This window comes from Physella acuta, unplaced genomic scaffold (genome assembly GCF_028476545.2).
Source record: "Physella acuta isolate Inbredline_101_S28 unplaced genomic scaffold, ASM2847654v3 ptg001179l, whole genome shotgun sequence".
NCBI classification, from domain to species: domain Eukaryota; kingdom Metazoa; phylum Mollusca; class Gastropoda; family Physidae; genus Physella; species Physella acuta.
In genome coordinates this window covers 29610-51771 of record NW_026732696.1, presented here as the reverse complement: position 1 = coordinate 51771, position 22162 = coordinate 29610, and the positions used below count along the sequence as shown (strand labels likewise).

Here is a 22162-nt window from a genome sequence, read left to right as displayed (position 1 = left end):
AGGGTCGGGTGAATGGTCGGTGGGTCGGGTGAATGGAGGGTCGGGTGAATGGAGGGTCGGGTGAATGGAGGGTCGGGTGAAAGGTCGATAGTGGGTCGGGTTATGGGTCGATGGTGGGTCGGGAGAATGGTCGGTGGGTCGGGTGAATGGTCGGTGGGTCGGGTGAATGGTCGGTGGGTCGGGTGAAAGGTCGATAGTGGGTCGGGTTATGGGTCGATGGGGTTGGGATAATGGCCGATGGTGGGTTGTGTGAATGGTCGATGGTGGTTGGGTTATGGTTCGATGGTGGGTTGGGTGAATGGAGGGTCGGGTGAATGGTCGGTGGTGGGTCGGGTTAAGGGTCGATGGTGGGTCTAATAAAGGGTCGATCGTCAGTCGGGTGAATGGTCGATGGTAGTTGTCGATAAAGGGTCGGGGTAATGGTAAATAAATGGCAGAGAGTAAATTTAGAGTTAAATATTGTCCAGGTATTTTCGCTGGTCACTAGACAGACAACCCCCTTTCCTTTCCCGAACGTCCAATTACTAGGCCAGGAAGATGAGAATCTTCCCACACTGTCGCCTAGCAGCCACTAGATGTAAACAATCATAAAAATAACATGACGCCAATTGACCGGTGGTACAGAACTGGTTGTCGGTCCTGCCAAAAAAGTCTTAATAGAAAACAAAATGTTCGTTAAAGCAATGAAGAATCGATAATAACAATGATTACATGATTACAAAACATAGTAATAGTATAAGGTGGGGGGGGGGGAGAGAGAGAAGGAGAGAGAAAGAAAGGAGGCAACTTTTCAATACACTCAGAGTAATGCATTAGTATTTAAAAGGCAGTTTGTCAACATCGTGATTTCTCCTGTCAAAAGCCGCTTGACTACGAGCTTCCATAATTCAGACTAGCTCTGGGTTACTCATGTAGTGTGTAGTTTAACTACCTCAAACGAATGCTGTGCGGTATGCGGATATCAAACCCTTATACAGGGATACAAGCGATAGAAGATAGTTTGTATCATGACAGGGCAATTAATACTTATGTCATATAAAGACAAATTGTTTTATGACTATATGTAGTGTGCAATAAATTTGTTAGGACAAGTACAATAATGTTATGTCATGCAGAAGATAACACAACATTATATATTTATATATAGTACCCTGTGTAAAAGGTTAGCCGTGTCTTGATGATACTACATTCACGTCTTAACGTCAACAGCCTAGTCTTGACAACACTATTAAATCATTCAACAGGTTTATTTCAATGGAGTTGGATTTTTTAAAAAAAATATTATATTGACTCTAAGGGGTAAGTGGGGTGTAGACAAGATATACATAGACACAAGGTTAAAAAACTGGTCCCGCTAGGCAATGTGGGCTTATGTTGTTGTGACCTGGTGGGCGTATGGGATCGGTCATGCATGTCTTCAATCAACCGGAACGGGGGAAAAATGCGTCGGTCTGTCCCGCCCATTCAAGTGACACCATTCCTAAGTAGTAACACATTTCTGTCACCCCTTTACCTACCAGCTCTCCTCGTTACAAATTTAAGACCATGAAAACACTAATTTTACTTTTTAACTAAGGTTACTTAGCATGGTAACTACTAAACGAAAGCTACATAAATAACGAAAAAATACACATGCTAATGGATAGAGTTATCTTTTATTTCAATGCTATTCTAGTCTATGCTATTTGTTTTTCCAATACCCCCTCCACCCCCAGGGCAAAGTTGATGAACTGCACCCAAGCGGGCCTCACAAGGACGAAGGTGAGTCACCTATGCTCGCACACACACAGAAAATCGCCCTCTTGATTTACTGCCCGCCTGATCTACTCCATGTCGTAAACACCATTCAATGCAAAACGTTCGGCTGTAGGAATGTCGGTGGGCTATAAATCACAATGCTTGCCTGATTTTTTACAAACTGCTGTTAAACTATATGAGGACACTAACGTGATCATAAGGGCAGGCGGGGGTGTGTAGATTGTATGTTATAGACTCCAATAGAACAGTCGTCACTTTTATTGAGCACTTGATGTAAACCGTTCAGTTTACAGGGTTGGGGAATGATGATTGGGTGTAGCATAAAGACGACCGACTTCAGGCAAGGGTCGGCCTAGGGGATTAAGTACAGAAGTTTTATTACCAGTGTATAGGGATTTTATGACAAATACAATCATGGCGATTCGCGGTCCTATTTGCTTGGATCCACTTCATCAAGTACCCACTCGAGCTTCGTGAACTCAAGGTCGAAACACAGAGATGAGCTTAAAATCGAAATGAATACAGACGGACCAACTTGCTCTACAGCTCTACGGGTTTAGTACTAGTCTAACAAATGCCGGAGTACCGTCCAGAGACGGACCAACTTGCTTTACACTACATCTCTGCGAGTTTAGTACCAGTACACCACTTCCAACCACTGAACCCTGGGTTCAATGCTGTAATACAATGGCAGGAGTGTCATTTAGACAATGTCGAGAGTACAGATGCTATCAATGATATCACGTCCATAAGAGCCAACATGACCGCATGTGGAGCATTAAGTTGACATATAGAAGGAATTCATGTTTAAATCATTATTTCTCTGCATATTTATGAATCATTGATTACTCTATTATGCCTGCAAGAATGGAGGCGAGGAGTGAATGTAAGCAGCAGATAAAAGCTCATGTTGACCTTCGTCACACACGACAACTACAAAAACTTGGCTGTGATGCATATTAAAATGTGGTCACACTAGCGATCAGCACTAAAAGACATCGAGGTGTGTTGATGTATGTGTGTTGTTTTTTAAACATATCTTCCAAACATGTTTGTGTACCCGTTGGACACTGGTACTACTTGAAGATACTCAAGTTCAGGACAGTGTAAACAGAAAGGATCGGATCTGTGGAAATAATGGGGGCTGAGTAGTCTAATTTGCTGCTAGACGGACGTCAATAGACTTTCAAGCAACGCATTCCTTGTATCGATCTACTGCTGATTGGCTTCATTACGTGGTCGAGACGAGTTTGGGATCCAGGTGAAAGTAGGATGGGCATGAAAACAGGGAATGGGATGGTGGACTGGTGGACATGAAACTGGGAATGGGATGGTGGACATGTAGCCTACATAGGGAATGGGATGGTGGACATGTACATAGGGAATGGGATGGTGGACATGTACACAGGGAATGGGATGGTGGACATGTACACAGGGAATGGGATGGTGGACATGTACATAGGGAATGGGATGGTGGACATGTACATAGGGAATGGGATGGTGGACATGTACACAGGGAATGGGATGGTGGACATGTACACAGGGAATGGGATGGTGGACATGTACACAGGGAATGGGATGGTGGACATGTACATAGGGAATGGGATGGTGGACATGTACATAGGGAATGGGATGGTGGACATGTACATAGGGAATGGGATGGTGGACATGTACATAGGGAATGGGATGGTGGACATGTACATAGGGAATGGGATGGTGGACATGTACATAGGGAATGGGATGGTGGACATGTACATAGGGAATGGGATGGTGGACATGTACATAGGGAATGGGATGGTGGACATGTACATAGGGAATGGGATGGTGGACATGTACATAGGGAATGGGATGGTGGACATGTACATAGGGAATGGGATGGTGGACATGTAGCCTACATAGGGAATGGGATGGTGGACATGTAGCCTACATAGGGAATGGGATGGTGGACATGTAGCCTACATAGGGAATGGGATGGTGGACATGTACATAGGGAATGGGACGGTGGACATGTACATAGGGAATGGGATGGTGGACATGTAGCATACATAGGGACTAGGATGGTGGACATGTAGCCTACATAGGGAATGGGATGGTGGACATGTACACAGGGAATGGGATGGTGGACATGTACATAGGGAATGGGATGGTGGACATGTAGCCTACATAGGGAATGGGATGGTGGACATGTAAACAGGGAATGGGATGGTGGACATGTACACAGGGAATGGGATGGTGGACATGTAAACAGGGACTGGGATGGTGGACATAACCATAGGGACTGGGATGGGGGACATGTAAACAGGGACTGAGATGGGGACATGTAAACAGGGACTGGGATGGTGGACATGAGAACAGGGAATGGGATGGTAGACATAAACATAGGGACTGGGGACATGTAAACAGGGACTGGGCTGGTGGCCATTAAAACAAGTTATATGGTCGTGGGCATGAAAACAAGGAATGGGGTGGTATTCTACTCAAAGCAACAAACTAAAGATGAAATACAGATATAAAAACAGGACATCTAGTTTGAATGCTACAAAAACGACGGATGGACATGACAACAGTTGGTACTAACGGATGTTGCGGGACAGCGTAACACTGGACAGATGCCATAATTACAATGGCATTCTTACATACCTCGCCGAAAGTAGAGTAACTAATTATAACAGAATCCTGCCACGTTTATTTAGATGACACACAAATGTGAACGGGTTACCACCACTTGCTACTTTGTTGGTACACTTAATCTTATATACACACATATATTTCCACACAAACACACACACAAATATATATATATATATATATATATATATATATATATATATATATATATATATATATATATATATATATATATATATATATATATATATATATATATATATATATATATATATATATATATAAACACGATACTATGCTATACTATACACACATATATATGTATACCACCCGTCAGTCCCCAAGACACATATGGTAGATGAAATGGGATTTCATCTGCTTTCATTAGCCTCGACTTATAAATGAATAGTAAGGGCCCGTATGCCTTGCTGTTTATTTCCCCTAGCCCGAGTCAGGTACATGTCTATCTAAAGCAGGGGTCTCCAAACTACGGCCCGCGGGCCGGATGCGGCCCGCGAGGTACTCTCATCCGGCCCGCGGAGATCTTTTTGTCCACGGAAAAAAACGTTTGTTGGTGATAGCTGAGGAACTTTGCCCAGAAAAATCAAAGACATGCCTGGTAGAAACTGGCCCCCGAACTGAACTTTGATAGTCTATGCGGCCCTCGGGCTGAAAAGTTTGGAGACCCCTGATCTAAAGTGACAGCAAACACACATACACGTACGTATGTTTCTCCTAACCTAACCCACCCCCGCGAAGTGATTTGCTGGGCAGACATCAATAAAACGACAGCTTCCGGTGACGTTCGTATCACGCCATGTCGGGAGTAGTGAAGATTGATTCCAATCAGTGTCCTTTCATTCGGCCGTTTCGAACTGGTCGTATTTTATTTGCAAGGCTCTCCTTCCACGGTGTAAACACAATTTTGTAAACACGCAATAATGTCGACACGGATGTCTAGTAGGGGAACTCAATCTCTTTAATAACTCGAGGAAAGAGCATTAAACACGACATCAGTGTCAGAACTGATGTAAGTACCGACACAACGAACTACGTCAGTGACTCTTTAGAGGACTCTTATGTCGACACTGGAAATATGTGCCTGAAAGTGTAGTGCTAAATTAGAACGAGTCCTTTTTGTGTTACTAGTTCTAACCTAACTGCAAGCCATCATCTTTAGGTTATCGAAGAGTAGGATATTTCCAATTTTGGTTCGGAAATCTCCTGTCTTGTTTGGAAATCTCCGATCAGGATTAGGAAATCTCCGATTTTGGAACGGAAATTTCCGACGGAAACCTTCAACCATCAAAACAAATATTTCAGACGGATAAGAAAGTAATTTCATCTTTCATAATCTACTCTTTCGTTTATATATTCAGGGTCGCTCATCAAAGCGTTAGATTTAAAAAAAAACCAGAGTCGCGCGATTGCTGACAATAAAGTAAGTCAATACAGTCTGGGTTATAAGAGGGGGGGGAGTCAACAAAATCAAGTAATTTCCTTTTCCTGGTCACTTTGAGATTAAAAAGAAGTCCCATTGATTTTAAGGGACCAATGTAAAATAAGACTATTTGACCTTTCATTGTTAGAGGCAATCCACATTCGTAATGCCGGCATCTCCGGAACCGATACAATAAAACCCAATTAAACCTCTATCCCCAGGTTTAACTAAGGTTTAGAATTTAGACTATCCCCCATTTAATGTCAAGTGGTTCGGCTTTGACAAAAGTACATTTTTTAATGTTTCTCTTTATCCATTTTAATCAGCATGAAACTGAGATTGAGGTACTGATGTCCAGTGCTTAGAAATAATCTGCCACACTCTGGAGACGCGATCACTGAGTCACTTGCAAAGAAGCTGATCGTGAGTTCAATGCTGTACTTTGCTAAAGCAGATCTAAGGCCAAAACGTTAACTGTGTTCATAGAGTCTTAGTGTTAGATTTGTATGCCGTATGATTCAATAACCAGAACATGACCTATGTGTACTGTCCTATCAAAAACTACGAACCAACTCATCCCACACAGGAGAATGTGCAGTAGCCAGACTATTTACCAAACTTCATGTAACTCTGCGATCAGAGGGGAGTTGATCGATCCCATCGATCTGTGTACCCCACCATCTTTACTTCCTCCCCCAAGGCCCAGCCGTTATTGCTCTTTAACAGCGTGGATGTCGCATCCAACTTTCGCGCGTTTTTAAAAGGCTCCAGATTTTATTTCCGAGAATCTCCGTTCGTTTTGGGAAATGCGTCCAGCTCTTATTCGCAATCAGCGTATTTGCATGTACAATATGGCCATATTTATTTTGCGAGCCCGGATATATTTTCTTTTTTTTCATTTGCTTTTCCTTGGCGATAAATTTAACGCATTTATTTCTTCAGTAAACGAAAAAATATTCCATACATTTTTGAGAAATGTAATGATTTAAATAAATAAATTTAAAAAAAAGCGAATGTATTTTAAATTTCAACCATTAACACTCGAAAAAGAAACAAGGCTATGGAAAATATGCCCTCTAGCATAACATACAACTCAAATATCCAAACTCTCAAGATTACGTAATATCTAAAATACTTATCTGGATAAGCTTTTATCCACGGATTTTTTAAAAAGTGATACGGCAATTTTTTTTTAAAGCAGTACTCCCAAAATAGTATCACTGTTATCGCTGATAACGTTATGGTTAACATACCAGCTATCTGATAACTTGGATATATATTTACTATGTAAATAAATCTAATGAAACTCGCTGGCGCCTCTGATTAACCTATTCCTGCACTAGGACTGATATCGTTAATCAAAACAAACGAGTAAAGAAAAAAAAAGTGTTTTTGTATTGAAAATTGTTAAACGAACTTTCAAACCTAGCCTAGCTTGCATAATAAAATAATGACTCTAACGAAGACCTACGGTCGAAACTTGCAATTAATGTACATATATGATATTCATATAACCATACACAGTTTGATTGTTTGACAGATCGGGTGATAAAGTGGTGGCGTGCAGGTTCACACAGGCACGTCCCCGGCGTATGGATTAGCCAGCTAAATTGTAAATCCGCTGATCGCTGACGGGATTAACCTTTAAAGCAAAGAGTAATACGCAGTGATAAAAACAGGGGGACAGATCACCTCCCGGGGAGCTTTAATGTAATCCTAGTGGGGGGTCGCCGACATGAGCATCAGGTAGATCGACAACAATCACGGCTGACATTTCAGACGCGTTACTCTTGTACACTAGTCTTGTTAGACAAAACAAATCCCCAATTACCTAGTCTAGCTTTCATTATAAAATAATTATTCTTACGAAGACTTTCGGTCGAAACTTGTTATTAATCTACATATATGATGTTCATATAACCATACAGATGATTGATTGGCTGACTGATCTTGTTTAAACCACTAGATGACAGAGATGTCTAGTAAGACAAACACCGACCAGAGAAACACAGAAGTCTTGTAAGACAACATAACCAGACAAATACAGAATTCTTGTAAGAAAAGTCCCAATAAACAGACAAACACAGAAGTCTTGTAAGACAAATCACACTGAATACACACATATAAATATGTTACAAGACTAATCCCAATAACTAGACATACACATATGTCTTGTAAGAGAAATCCCAATGACCAGACAAACACAGATGTCTTGTAAGACGTACCACACAGATAAATCTTACAAGACAAATCCCACCGACCGGACAGAGAGAGAGAAATCTAATCAGAGAATGGCAACAATCAGTAAGCGATGTGAACTCGGGACACGAAATGGTCAACGACCGGTTACTATGGGGATGCTACCACTGGCCTGGGGTAAGTGTCCGAGAAGTGGTCTGACAACGGCCGGGAGAAATACGACTCATTAATTACATGTAACTGTCTGAGCCAGGCTAGGGGTGTCTTGAACAATCTTAAACACAAAGTGCTTGGTAATTAACCATTATTGGTGAGTGGTGAATTAAACCATTGAAACAATCTTGTCGCAATAAAATAATAAAGCTTTAAAATACAGACCTTGATATTCCAGTACATTTCGGTAGCCCCCTTCCCCCCCCCCTCCCACTACTTACAATTAACCATAACTGCGATATGGGTTCGATAGGTTATTAGTAGCAATACTAGCTATTCAATAATTAGGGTACGTCTAACCCAATAAATATCGACATTCCTATATACTACAACGCTGTAGTATATTTATGTCGCGAAAGTTTAGCCCGACCACGCTTTCATCACAGGCCATAATGAACAAAGCGGGCATCCATTTTGGCCAGAGTCCATCCCTCAGTCCATATAATTGGGCCATCAGATGAGATCGGTAACTCGGTTAGCCCTCGCCATGACTAGCGAGTGAACCAATGCCATTAGCGTGGGCCTGAGACGTCAGTTACCAAACACAAGTTGCCCCATCCCTCGCGAGGCCCAGTGGACCGGCAGGCGATGAAAGTAGAGAAGATTTGATCCACTGAAATGATGAGGTTATCAGTCCTTATGGTAATAAGAGTTAGCTCCCCACTCAACAGAGCCGAGTTGTGTCCACCTGTTATTGGGGTATGTGAACGAACCAAAAAACCCCTGTTTACATAATTGCACAAGTTTGCTCAAGACGACCCCATTTAAAAAAAAATTAACATGAACCCAGGTACAGTCATTCACCCCCACATTGACTTAGTACTGCTTTAAACTACTATACTAGTCGGGTATTAACTACCTGTCAGGTATAACTACCAGTCCCGTATAACTACCAGTATTTTCCTGTCATCTAACGCCAATACTACAAGCAGCATCGTATAAGATAAAAGTACAAACTAAAAGTCGAACCTCTAATCCTGATAATAACAAATACACTCCCAAAGTCCACATTTTACTATAAATAGAACACCATATTTACTTTGGTGAAGACTTCGTACGTCGTTTCCCAGACGCCACTGTACAAAATTCAACAAAAAAAAATCAATTACTAGGGGTAATTAATGTAACAGATAATCACTACCATTTCCAATTGCATCGGTGGATAGTTATAAGATACGGGATTATCAATAACCCCGCGGATAATTATAAGTTGGAATTCAAAACCATCACCAATTACAAACTCTAACTTGACAAATAGAGGGTAAACCTTACTTGGGAATGAAGCGGGCATGACGGTTGCTACCTAATCGCCCCCCTCTGTGCCAGGCATAATGGCAAGGCCGCGGCAGATCTCGTGACAAAGGGTACCAATTTGCTTGGATGTGTAATCAATGGAGCCCCGAGAGTATATACCCGAGGGGTTCCGCTAAAAAAAGTCTAGGCTAAAAATAGATCTTTGTGCAAACAGCTGGAATCATGAACTACTTTTATTTACTTTCGGCTAAACTGGTCTGTTATTTCTGCTATTTAAAACTGCTTCTTTTTATTTAATCTATGCAAACCATTTTGTTGTGTACCCTAAAACGATCAGTACAATGGCTTAGATCTTTGTGCGGGTTTAGGTTTACTTCTACTATTACGGACATAGTCCTATAGAACTTTATTTTTTGGTAGTATCGTTTCGTGTTTCCTCATAGTAGCACTGGCACAATAGCAATACGGCGGGGTGAGGGGGACTTGTTAACAACATTGCTCCATCCACCGATCATAAAATGAACAGAAAGTAAGATTTCAAATGTAATGAGTATACGTTATTGTAACTATCCATTTGAAATGCAATCCGCACAAAAGGCCGACAGGGACTTCAGTCAACTAGCCATAAGACCAACAACAATAATATCCACATCCAATGGGCCGACTGGATGTAGGGCTGAAGACCAAATGATCTACATGTCAATGTTTGATATTAAGACGTCGAATCGAAGTATTCTACTAATTCCATTACATGAAATCAACGTATTGTTTATTTAGACATGTTCATCTATACAAGTCACACAAAAAATAGCTTATATATAGAAGTTTCACTGAATTTATGTTAAGTTTTCGCCTTCGGATACGGTACCTGCTAACCTTATTTTCTTTGTGTGTATTGTATCTTGACATATTAGGAAAGTGATAAAGGATGGTTATTTTGTCGGCCTTTTGGTTATCGGCTATTATCAGTCGGCCTGACTGTCTGTCGGCCGTTTGTCTGACACTCGTTTTAGATACGACTATACGCAATTCCTACATCCCTCATACATCCTCTAAAAAACTTTTTAAACCTTCAGTCGCTAAAGAACTTGGGATGGGAGACGACTGTCATTGCAATTATTCCTAATTAAAATGACAACAGGGCCCTTAGTTTCGAATCATTATTCTGGGATCAAGTTGTCAAGTTGTCTGATCTTATAATTGTTATCTGAACCAGTAGCATTTTTTTAAACATTCGATGTTATCACCCGCCCGCTTCAACACAGGTTATGTCCACAAGACGGCTAGTTATTGGTGTGTTAACAGCACAGCTTCTGTGTAGTGGAACATACACACACGTACAACTACTCTACACAGCTATGGAAAGATTTAACAACTTGTTAACTGGCTCAGTGTTTTTACGTTTAAATGTTCTGATAATGTAAAACATTCGTCTACACAGAACAAGTTCCTAATGAACACATGATATCGATTGTCAGGATACCAAGTCCCACTAGTTTAGGAATGACCACTGATCTTGACGGAGAAATATCTCAAATAGACAGAACATTGTGAATGCCCAGTCTATAAGTAAACAGACGGGGTACATGCCCGACAATATGAGGCTCACTGATCTTGTGGTTTGGTTCAACGTTACACATACAAAAAAACATTCGACCATTTAACGAATACATCAAGTAACTGACAGCGAAACAAAACAATCAGGGTGAGATGCTGGGTGAAATTAGAGATTTAAAAAAAACCGTCCTAGCAATTAGAACATTGAGACGCCCCATACTGGGTGCCTGGGTTTAACGTTATGTAGGGTACTATATGAAATGATGTTTGGGGCGCTGTGTGTAGTGTTATATGTGGGGCGCTATATGAAATGCTTTTTGGGGCGCTGTGTGTAATGTTGTGTGGGGCGCTAGAGTTACAGTTAGTAAAGTGGAATATACTGCCTAGTATAAGGTTTGTGTGATGTGTAATGAAAAGTAGGGCGCGGTGTGAAAGGTAATGTGTAACATTTGAAAACATGTAGACTCAGATTATGTATAACGTGTTACTCTAGGACAGCTGTACAGTAAAATTTGTTTTGAACTGTTAGCAACTGTTAGACGAATGTTGTACTTCACACAGCAGTCAACGCTCAACATAACACAGGCTTTGGTTCTCCAGGTCTGTGATCACTTAAGCCGAGGTTACTAAATTCATCAAACTAAGGTATAGGTTCATTAGGTCAGCATAACACATCATGAGTTGCTGATGTCTAATTCGTAAGCTGGGATGGATGGGTTAGACATCTTATAAGGACTAACGTGGGAACATGGATTAATATTTTTTTATTTTTACAACAACAGAGATGTTTGTGGAGTATGTACCTATAGAGAGTAAGAAAGTAAGCCAAAAGACAGTGTGAGGGTACGCCAATTACAGTGTGAGGGTACGCCAATGGACGTAAGTAATGACGCCCATGGGGGTGAGAGAGTACGATTATAGGGAATGAAAGGGTAGGCATACGGCTCTGAAATGCTACGCCTATGGATGTAAGAGTGTACGACTATGGGGGTGAAATGGTACGATTATGGATGTAAGAGGGTACATCTATGGCGATGAAATGGTGCGCCTATGGATGTTAAAGAGTGTACGCCTATGGAGGTGAAATGGTACGATTATGGATGTAAGAGGGTACATCTATGGCGATGAAATGGTGCGCCTATGGATGTTAAAGAGTGTACGCCTATGGAGGTGAGAGTGTACGCCTATGGAGGTGAGAGAGTACGCCTAAGAGAAATAAGCAATGACGCCTATGTAAAGTGAGCAAAAACGCTTGCCGTTTTCAAGAGCGAAGTTTGAGTAGCTAAAAACGAGCAGGTTCCCTATCTATCAAGGTCATCTTACTCGGCCTGATGTAAACACTAGTGGCTAACATCATGGGCTTAGAATGTAGCAAGCCCACACAGCAATGCTTCAATAAACATGTATGGAAGGGGTTGGGGGTAATATCATAGGCATAAGATTGAGACGCCCCCTGATATACAAGCATAGAAGGAATGGGATGATGATAAAAAAAATTCCTTTGTGACTTTTATTCTGTGACTTTTTTCCTAGCAAAAACTGACTTTTTGCTGCGTTATTTTTTTTCTCAAGTGACTTTTTTCCGTTCACCACATGACCATACCCCAACCAACATGACCATAATTTATACCAACATGACCATAACTTATACCAACATGACCATACCCCAACCAACATGACCATAATTTATACCAACATGACCATAACTTATACCAACATGACCATAACTTATACCAACTTGACCATGACTTATACCAACTTGACCATAACTTATACCAACATGACCATTCTCCCTTACCAACATGACCATAATTTATACCAACATGACCATAACTTATACCAGGGGTCTCCAAACTACGGCCCGCGGGCCGGATGCGGCCCGCGAAGTCCTCTCATCCGGCCCGCGGAGATCTTTTTGTCCAACGAAAAAATCGTTTGTTGGTGATGGCTGAGGAACTTTGTCCAGAAAAATCAAAGACATGCCTGGAAGAAACTGGCCCCCGAACTGAATTTTGATTGTTAAAGCGGCCCTCGGACTGAAAAGTTTGGAGACCCCTGACTTATACCAACATGACCATAACTTATACCAACATGACCATAACTTATACCAACATGACCATAATTTATACCAACATGACCATAACTTATACCAACATGACCATAACTTATACCAACATGATCATAACTTATACCAACATGATCATTCTCCCTTACCAACATGACCATAACTTATACCAACATGATCATTCTCCCTTACCAACATGACCATAACTTATACCAAAATGACCATAACTTATACCAACATGACCATAACATACCAACATGATCATTCTCCCTGACCAACGTGACCAAACCCCTATCAAAAAGACCATATCCCAATCCCAGTTAACACATCCCTTATCCCCATAATCCCACAAAGTCACGTGGTAAACCCCGAGTGCCAGAACCTACTTGTGGAATATTCCCCTCGGACGTTTGTTTCCCCAGACTTATCAGCGGCACCACGTCGTGTTTTAGCACTACCACCGCGCAGGGAGGGACCGCAGTGAGACATTGGACCGCTCCGCTGCCCGCCAAATAGTTTCATCTTAAGACGATAGCACACGATAAGTTCTCACCTTCGACAAGCGGTGAAATGATGATACCAGGCACACAAGCACACCTATTTTACCCTACATATGTAGTATATATATATATATATATATATATATATATATATATATATATATATATATATATATATATATATATATATATATATATATATATATACTTTTCACATACATATGAAGTGACTACACACGCACATATATACATACATACACATGTGTGTTTATGTGTGTAGGCTACTGTTTCAAAACTCATATTTCTGCCCCATAATATCATAGTATCAATTCACCAGTTTGACCTCCGACCTTAAGCCTAACTAAATAAAGACACCCTCGACCCAGCAGTTAACTTTGACAGTAAACCTAACACTTGAAAATATCGATTCACTTTACGGGTAATCTTGACATAGACAGGGGGCATCTGGTGACTCTCAAACACAAAGTCACGTGGTAAACCCCGAGTGCCAGAACCTACTTGTGGAATATTCCCCTCGGACGTTTGTTTCCCCAGACTTATCAGCGGCACCACGTCGTGTTTTAGCACTACCACCGCGCAGGGAGGGACCGCAGTGAGACATTGGACCGCTCCGCTGCCCGCCAAATAGTTTCATCTTAAGACGATAGCACACGATAAGTTCTCACCTTCGACAAGCGGTGAAATGATGATACCAGGCACACAAGCACACCTATTTTACCCTACATATGTAGTATATATATATATATATATATATATATATATATATATATATATATATATATATATATATATATATATATATATATATATATATATATATATATACTTTTCACATACATATGAAGTGACTACACACGCACATATATACATACATACACATGTGTGTTTATGTGTGTAGGCTACTGTTTCAAAACTCATATTTCTGCCCCATAATATCATAGTATCAATTCACCAGTTTGACCTCCGACCTTAAGCCTAACTAAATAAAGACACCCTCGACCCAGCAGTTAACTTTGACAGTAAACCTAACACTTGAAAATATCGATTCACTTTACGGGTAATCTTGACATAGACAGGGGGCATCTGGTGACTCTCAAACACAAAATCTACACCAAGTAGTGGCAAGTAGACCTACGCTGTACACTACAGCGGCCTATACAACCCACTTGAGCTGGTCATGTCTCCGAACACACCACAATAGCAATGTGTCATCAGGAAACATCATGTCGTAGACACAAACTTTTCTATTGTTTTTTTTTTTTTTTAAATGGGGGCACGCGTTGTGTGATAGCGACGCAGTAGACCAGTAGCACACACAGACGGATTCATGACGAAATGCTAATGGGACCCCGTGACGTCATCACGGCTTGTGTCGAGCGTAAATAAAGAATAATCCTGCAACGTTAAGAGAGAGGGATGGAGGGGTGGGGGAGGAGGGGAGAACTTGACATACGATTTACATATCCCATTTACATTATCTGTTTTTTTTTTGTTGAAACATTTCGTTTTTTTTTTTTAAACACGAAAAGTAACTAAATATTATACGAAAGCTAGGAAAGAACTAGACTTTACTAGACTAGACCTCTAAATGGGGACCACTACACTGGTCCAGAACTACAGTAAAACTAGTATCGAAAACACTTGTGTAGCCCCCAAACTGAATGTAAAGTTTAAGTATCGCTATTGTCGATTGACACTCAACCACGATATGAAACGTAAAAGAAACCTAAAACCGACTTTCCAAAAAATTCTTTCAACTAAATGTTTTAGGCAAGGATGAGTGCCGATAAAAAAAAAATAAACTGAGTACGGTCCGGGCCAAGCCAAGGGGGGAAACACGCATATCCATCACCACATTCCTGTCGCGTTCTGCTAGCCATGGCCTAGTTCTGCCCGGCCTGTATCGTCTGGTAACGTCACGGCCACCGCTCGAGCGGACTCGGGTATCAGTTGGGAGGGGAGGGGGGGGGGATTCGATTGTCATTTGTGAGCTATGGGGGTAATAAAATCGCGTGAAAAGTAAATCGATTTGTAAATTAAAATCTGTTAAAATGAAATGGTAGTATGAAGTATAAAGGGGATAAGGAGACAATGTATTAAAGCTCCCATGTTAAAAAACCCATTATAATGTGAGTAATGCGATTCAAAGCTTTGAATTGGTTAGCAATGGCATAGCTCTGAATTCAATTTAAAGCGCAATATGTCAAATTTTACTAATCAATAGAACTGAACTGGTTTTGCAACATGGAAGATGAGAAAAAAAGAAGAACGGGGACATATGAACTAAGTTTTTTTTTTAAACAGCTTTAGAAAATGAGACCAAATATTTGTCCAAGTGTAAACGGTGGGGATGTATCTTCCAAAAGGTAATAATAACCTGAGGTTTTCTGGGGCGGCTGGTGGGGCATGTTTACACATGTACCGGCAACATTTTAACACTCTGGTGCGTGCCGAGTGGGAAGTGAGGGGGTATAGACGTGAGACAGGCCAGAGTATGTCTGGTGGGGGGGGGGGGGTGAGAGACGGGTCAGATTATGTCTGGGGGAGAGGGGGTATAGACGTGACAGGCCGGAGTATGTCTGGTGGGTAGGGGAAGTGCGAGTCTGTCTTGGGGGAGGGGGTGCGAGACGGGTCAGATTATGTCTGGGGGGAGGGGGTGTACAAGTCATACGGACCAGAGTGTCAGACAAGGGGTCAGGCGGATGGGGGTGGGGAGCTTGTTGACCATCATGATGGCCCGCGGCCAACAAGAGGTGCTCAATGCGAGTAAGAGAGAGCGAAATAAACAGCAAAGGCGTAGGGGAAGAGGTGGTGGCTAAATTGAGACGATTCACGGATTAATGGCTGTTTTTTTTCTCTTCGCCTTTAAACAAAGCAGGGGGAGAGAACGAGGAGACGGGGCTGGCAGGGAGGGGTAGGAAGTGTTGACAGTCAGTGTGTGAAGTTTTTTTCCCCCTTCGTCTTCGTGTAAGTCCGTGTTGACACTTGAGCTACGGGGACAGCACAATGGCTGGGGGCACACATAATGGGAGACCACTGCACCCACTTGAGCCAAAGTATTAACTGATGAAAAAAAATGGGGAGGAATAGAGGGGGGGGGGGGGGTAGCACAACAATGAGCACACTCACGAACTGTGCCATAACAACCCTGATGCCAACAGTGAGTTGTTTTTTTTAACTACCACACCAACCAAAACAACAATAAAAAATATGCCTTGCAGTGAGGTTTTTAAACTACCACACCAACCAAAACAACAATATGCCTCGCCACATCGGAGCCTGTGTTCTGTTTTATAACAACACATTAATCAATTATTTCTAAATTACAACACAGCTTATCTTCTCATTGTGTGACACAATGGTGAAACACAAGTACAAACGTCATAGCTGGTACAATGGGGTTGGGGTATATTGTACAATAGGACTTTATTTCTACCATAGCTTTAACTAAATATAAATAATCTTGGCACTTTCCCTATTTGTAAATTACTATCACTTTGATGAGTAACAGATTTGATGAGTAAGAGATAAAGTTCTGATCTGATTAAGACAATTCTGGGCTAAATTTTCTGATGTGTAACCAATAAGGCTGGATATAAACAACCAGTGTATAAACCTTGAAAAAACAAAGTCTTAATATTTTATGTTAATTAGGTTATGGTGATTAATTAACATATTAACAGTTGCACTGCAGCTAACATACATGTGCAGTGTAAACTGATCTCTGATTGGTTGATTCAAATCTTGGACAATCTTTCTAACAATGAGGATGTTAATCCTAAGTATAACACAACTGCGTCAAATAACTGTACAAACAATAAGAGTTTTGAGTAGATCTAAAACTATAAACTGAGAAAAAAAAAAAAACCAAAATGTTTTCCATCTATTTTGCATATCTGGTTCAAGCTAACACATTTAAGAAATCAATTTATACTAATCATGTAGTACAAATGTAATAATAAAAGTGATGGTAATTTAATTTAGATATGATTGTTAAGGAATAAATATTATCTTATGACATAATCCTGAAAAACTATAAGAATGAAATTAACAATAGGTGGTTAACTTCTTTATTACTGTTTGTATAAAGTATAAAACTATTTGTTAGCTCTATAGATCTGCAACATAATATCAGAGTAGTGAGTAGTACACAGAGATGTCATATTTACAGAATCAACCAAAATCTTAAATGAATATAAAAAATCATATCATTCAGGGTAGAAACAACAGAGTTTCTCATTGAGAGTCCTTGATCATACCCTACCTAATTAAAGAAAACTAAGTTAACAACAATGAAACTGCACTTTACAGTGAGTGAAGAGAAACTGGTTTTAAAAAAAAAGATGTCAAAATCAACAACGGGTTACAATACAAACAATGCTTGTTACCGTTAAATGGAAGCAGTAAAATAAATAGCTAAGCCCCTTTATGCAAACAAGTTGGAAGGTGACAAGGCAGAGTTGAGGAGTTGAATGTAGTGTAGTCAAAGATTTGATCTCAAAGAAATAATGGGACAGAAGTGCTTAAAGTAAATTCACCACCTTGGCTTCAAGCAAATAAAATGGGTGACAGGATAACTGGTCAAATCTTTTAAAAAGGATATTTTAGTCAAAGTAATTACAGACACTTTCTTTTAATAAGAATTTCATTGAAACAAAATTAAACCATATTATAACTATATTAAGGCGTCATTTTGCCTTCTTAATAAGGACTTTTAAACATAAGTCTAGTTTTAAAATGTATCAACAAAGTAAAAAAAAGTAAATTAATAAAGGAAAAAGAACAATGTTATTAAAATAAATAATAAAAACTAAGTTTCTTACCTTTACTAGAATGAGTGAAAACAAATTTTAAAATCCTAAAAACTTCAAAGAATGATACAGCATCCTTTATTATCCCGAAGTGGGGTAGAGTTCATTTCACGCACTATTTCAATAAAAACCTCGTTAACATTGTTTGTGCTTTTCGCCGAGGTTTCTAAGAATGGGCAACCCCAATGCTGGGCCAAAGATATTCCTTCAGATGATGACACTTCTCTCTGGCTGTCCAAATCTGATTTGTTCCCCACAAGAATCATGGGTATCCTATCTATTCCTTTGACTCTCTGTATCTGGTCTCTCATTGTCTTGATATCCTGGAACGTTTGTATACTAGTTATGCTGTAGACTATAACAAAACCCTGACCGTTTTTTATATAAAGGTCCCTCATTGAAGCAAACTGCTCAGTTCCAGCAGTGTCAAGAATCTCAAGCACAGATGGTGCTGAGTCAACCTCAATTTCTTTTCTATAGAAATCCTCAATAGTTGGGTCATATTTTTCCATGAACGTTCCAGACACAAATTTTACAGTAAGGGCACTCTTACCTACACCTCCACTGCCAAGAACAACAACTTTATACTCTTTCATTTTCAATGGAAGTTGATAAAATTAGTAAAAATCCAAATGATGTGCTGCCGTATAAATTTTTTTTGCTCTAGTTTATTAATTGTTGATATGGAGAGAAGCTTGGGTCCTACTCTTTTAAGTTATGAGAAATCCTGTGTCACATAGTGAACAACTTATACCTGTCAAAATGAAAATATGTCTTTAATATTCAATATTAAGCTTATCCAATGTAGCTTACTTACTTAAACTAATTTAAGACTAAGACCTAGATAACCCTTATAAAAGACTAGACAGACTATTATTAGCCTAATTATAGGTAATTATTAATATAATTCAGGTTACATAAATTAATTCATGCCACAAGACTAAGCAAAGTCAAATTCACTTTGCAGTCCTTAAGGATATAAAATAGGCCTATATTTTAAATAAAAAATTAGGCCTAGACTTGACTCTTTCTAGTGTCTAGATAGATTAGATCATACATCTTGAAGCTAATCTAAATCTAGATAGCTAGAGTTTTTTTTCAAGGCACCAGGACCTACACTTTTCAATTTTATTAGTGTAATTCGTAGGTAGGTAGATCTAGAATTCTAGATCTAGATAAAAATTAAGATTGGTAGGCCGGCCCTGAATTTTTTAGTCTAGCTGACACAGAAAGAAAATTATAAAACAGAAAACAGCTAGATCTAGAATGTAGAAGTAGAGCTGCTATAAGTTATTTAAATTATTTAACTTATTTATTAAGTAGACTAATCACCCTCACTGTGACTAATCACTAATCCCTCATTCACTACTCAAGTACTCAGTGATCTAGAATCTATATTATTCTATATCCACTCATTCAGATAATAGGCCTAGGGCTTATGACTTACCAAAACAAAACTTTAAAAAAAAACCTACTTTGTCTAGATCTAGATCTAGAAATCTAGAGCTAGTCTAGATCTAGATTTCTAGATCTTGATTCTACTCTCAACTCAGTCAACTGAAACTCATCATTGTGATGAGTGAGGAGAAAAGTCGGCGTAAGTATAAGTAATGTTAGACAACTTAAGTACTTAAGACTTAAACTTTTATAAAAAGTTTCAGAAGTTCACAAACTTACAAATCATAACGAATGTAAAGAAAGAAAATCATTAAAAATAGTTTACCTTAATGATTTCTAGATGGTGTGCTCTGAGGCACAAATGTGAATGAATACAGACCAATTTTGTACCAGCCTAATGTTTTAGTAGATGAGGCTTTTCGCCATTTTGGGTGGGCTGAAGTAAGCGGTGAGGAGGCTATTTGTAACCCTTGAAAAGCTAAATGGTTTTATAGACCTAGCATTTTAACAATCAATCGGTGGGGTTCTAACTATGCTATGGTTAACTGGAAATAATTGTTGCTATGCAGCTAAAATAAAACGAAGATCTTAAAGAAATCGAAAAATAGTACTACGAAATTAAAAAAAAGAGGTGTTATGCGCATAAAAGCTGTAAAACGAGAGGGGGATGGCTGGGTGGCTAATCCTTTTTGGGTAGGTGCGCTATTGAGCAATAAAACTAAAAATACCTTTAATCTCATATAGTTCTTATTTTTGTGTTAAATAACATATGCATTTTATTTTGGGTGTATACTGCTTTATATTCTGAACAAAAATTATCATAAAATGTAGTTATTTTAAATACTGAATATTTTTTGTTATTTCCACACTGTTTGCGTTTTGGATCTTTTGGATACAGTATTTTTACTAGGTGTGCCTTCAGGAAAAAATGTATTTTCAATTCTATTATGTTTTTATATCAATATCTAAGTACTTTTTCTTGGTTTGTATTTACTACATCGAATTCTAAAAATTCAATGGAAAGTATTCATGTATTTTAAAAATAGGTTAGAAATTAAGGTATCACCGGAACAATATTTCCAAGAAAAAGAATACGTAGAATTCTGCTGAATATAAGAAAGATAGGTTGTCTACCTTTGCTGTCAAAATATAATAATTTGAACGGGCCTTCAACATAAAACAACTCATTCAATATTCAATTATTTTTTCAAATAAAAAGACAGCAGTAGCTGTTATTTAAAATTAATTTGCGCATAAAAAGTCTAAAGACCAAAAAGTAGAACGTGGCCTCTAGGGGGGTCGTCCAAAAATGACGTCACACTCGTAGGGGGAAGGTCCGTAATTTTGTGACGTCGTGTGATGAGGGGGAGGGGTTCAGATGGTGGGACGTCACATTTTTGCATTAACAAAAAGTAATGTTGGAAAACGAATTTTAGCCGTTATTTCGCGTTTTAGAAAACTGTTTTAATAACTCGTAATAGGAATTGATTAAAATACTCTATGTTTAGAGAGTTCAGACAAAATTTTAGAAAAATATCTATTTTTAAGAAAAATTCAACTTCAATTTTGAGTGGGGGGGGGGGGTGTAGCCTGTGATGTGACGTCATTTTACGGGTGGGATTCTGGCTTTTTGTGACGATGTGTGACGGAGGGGAGGGAGGTAAAAATCGTCCAAAAAAGCGTGACGTCATTTATGGATGACCCCCTAGCCCCTCGTCTTAAAATTTAAAAAATTTAGATTATCTGAAAAAGTAATCGCAGACAGATCTAAGTTCACATAGATTGGGCCTATTTGTGTACGACTTATTTATGTAACTATTCTAAATCTTCCGGGAGGGGGCGGTCGACTTACTTCGTGGGACGGACCCCTCGAAGAGATGCCTGGAAGAAACTGAGTGGAACCCCCAGGGAAAGCGGAAGAGAGGGCGCCCAAGACAGACCTTGAGGCGGAGTCTTCTCGAAGAACTGAAGCTAACAGAAATGTCTTGGGAGTGTCTGTCCCCCCCCCCCCCCCCCGGAGAAAAAAGTCTGGATGAAACACTGTACTGTGTTGTAGAGGTAGTGCTTTTTTAATTGCAAGTTGGTTATCGTCACTAAATGTACTAACTGTACTGTCGTGTAATTTCATGTTTATACTGTTTTTCCCCCTTACAGATTTACATGCATTAATTGAATAGACAATAAGGCATACCAAATTCTGTGATATATTGGCAGAAATGGTAAGCCTCTCTAATCTAGCAATCATGCTCCTTCTTGCAGATGCCAATTTAACTAATTATATTTTAAAATGAAAATATAAAACAAATTTTAAAAATTT

General features: G+C 39.6%; 1 protein-coding gene across 1 annotated transcript in view; it reads right to left on the bottom strand.

The window, feature by feature from the left end:
* The window catches only part of LOC131956852 (ras-related protein Rap-2c-like), a 41203-nt gene extending 20926 nt beyond the window's left edge, over nucleotides 1-20277 (bottom strand). The window contains exons 1-2 of the mRNA XM_059321466.1: nucleotides 20171-20277; nucleotides 18460-19201 (exon numbers count right to left, since the gene is read on the bottom strand). Of these exons, the coding sequence (XP_059177449.1) occupies nucleotides 18504-19043 (540 nt within the window). The 5' untranslated portion in view covers nucleotides 19044-19201; nucleotides 20171-20277 and the 3' untranslated portion in view covers nucleotides 18460-18503. The remainder of the gene's footprint in view (nucleotides 1-18459; nucleotides 19202-20170) is intronic.
* Between the last annotated feature and the right edge of the window lie 1885 nt (nucleotides 20278-22162).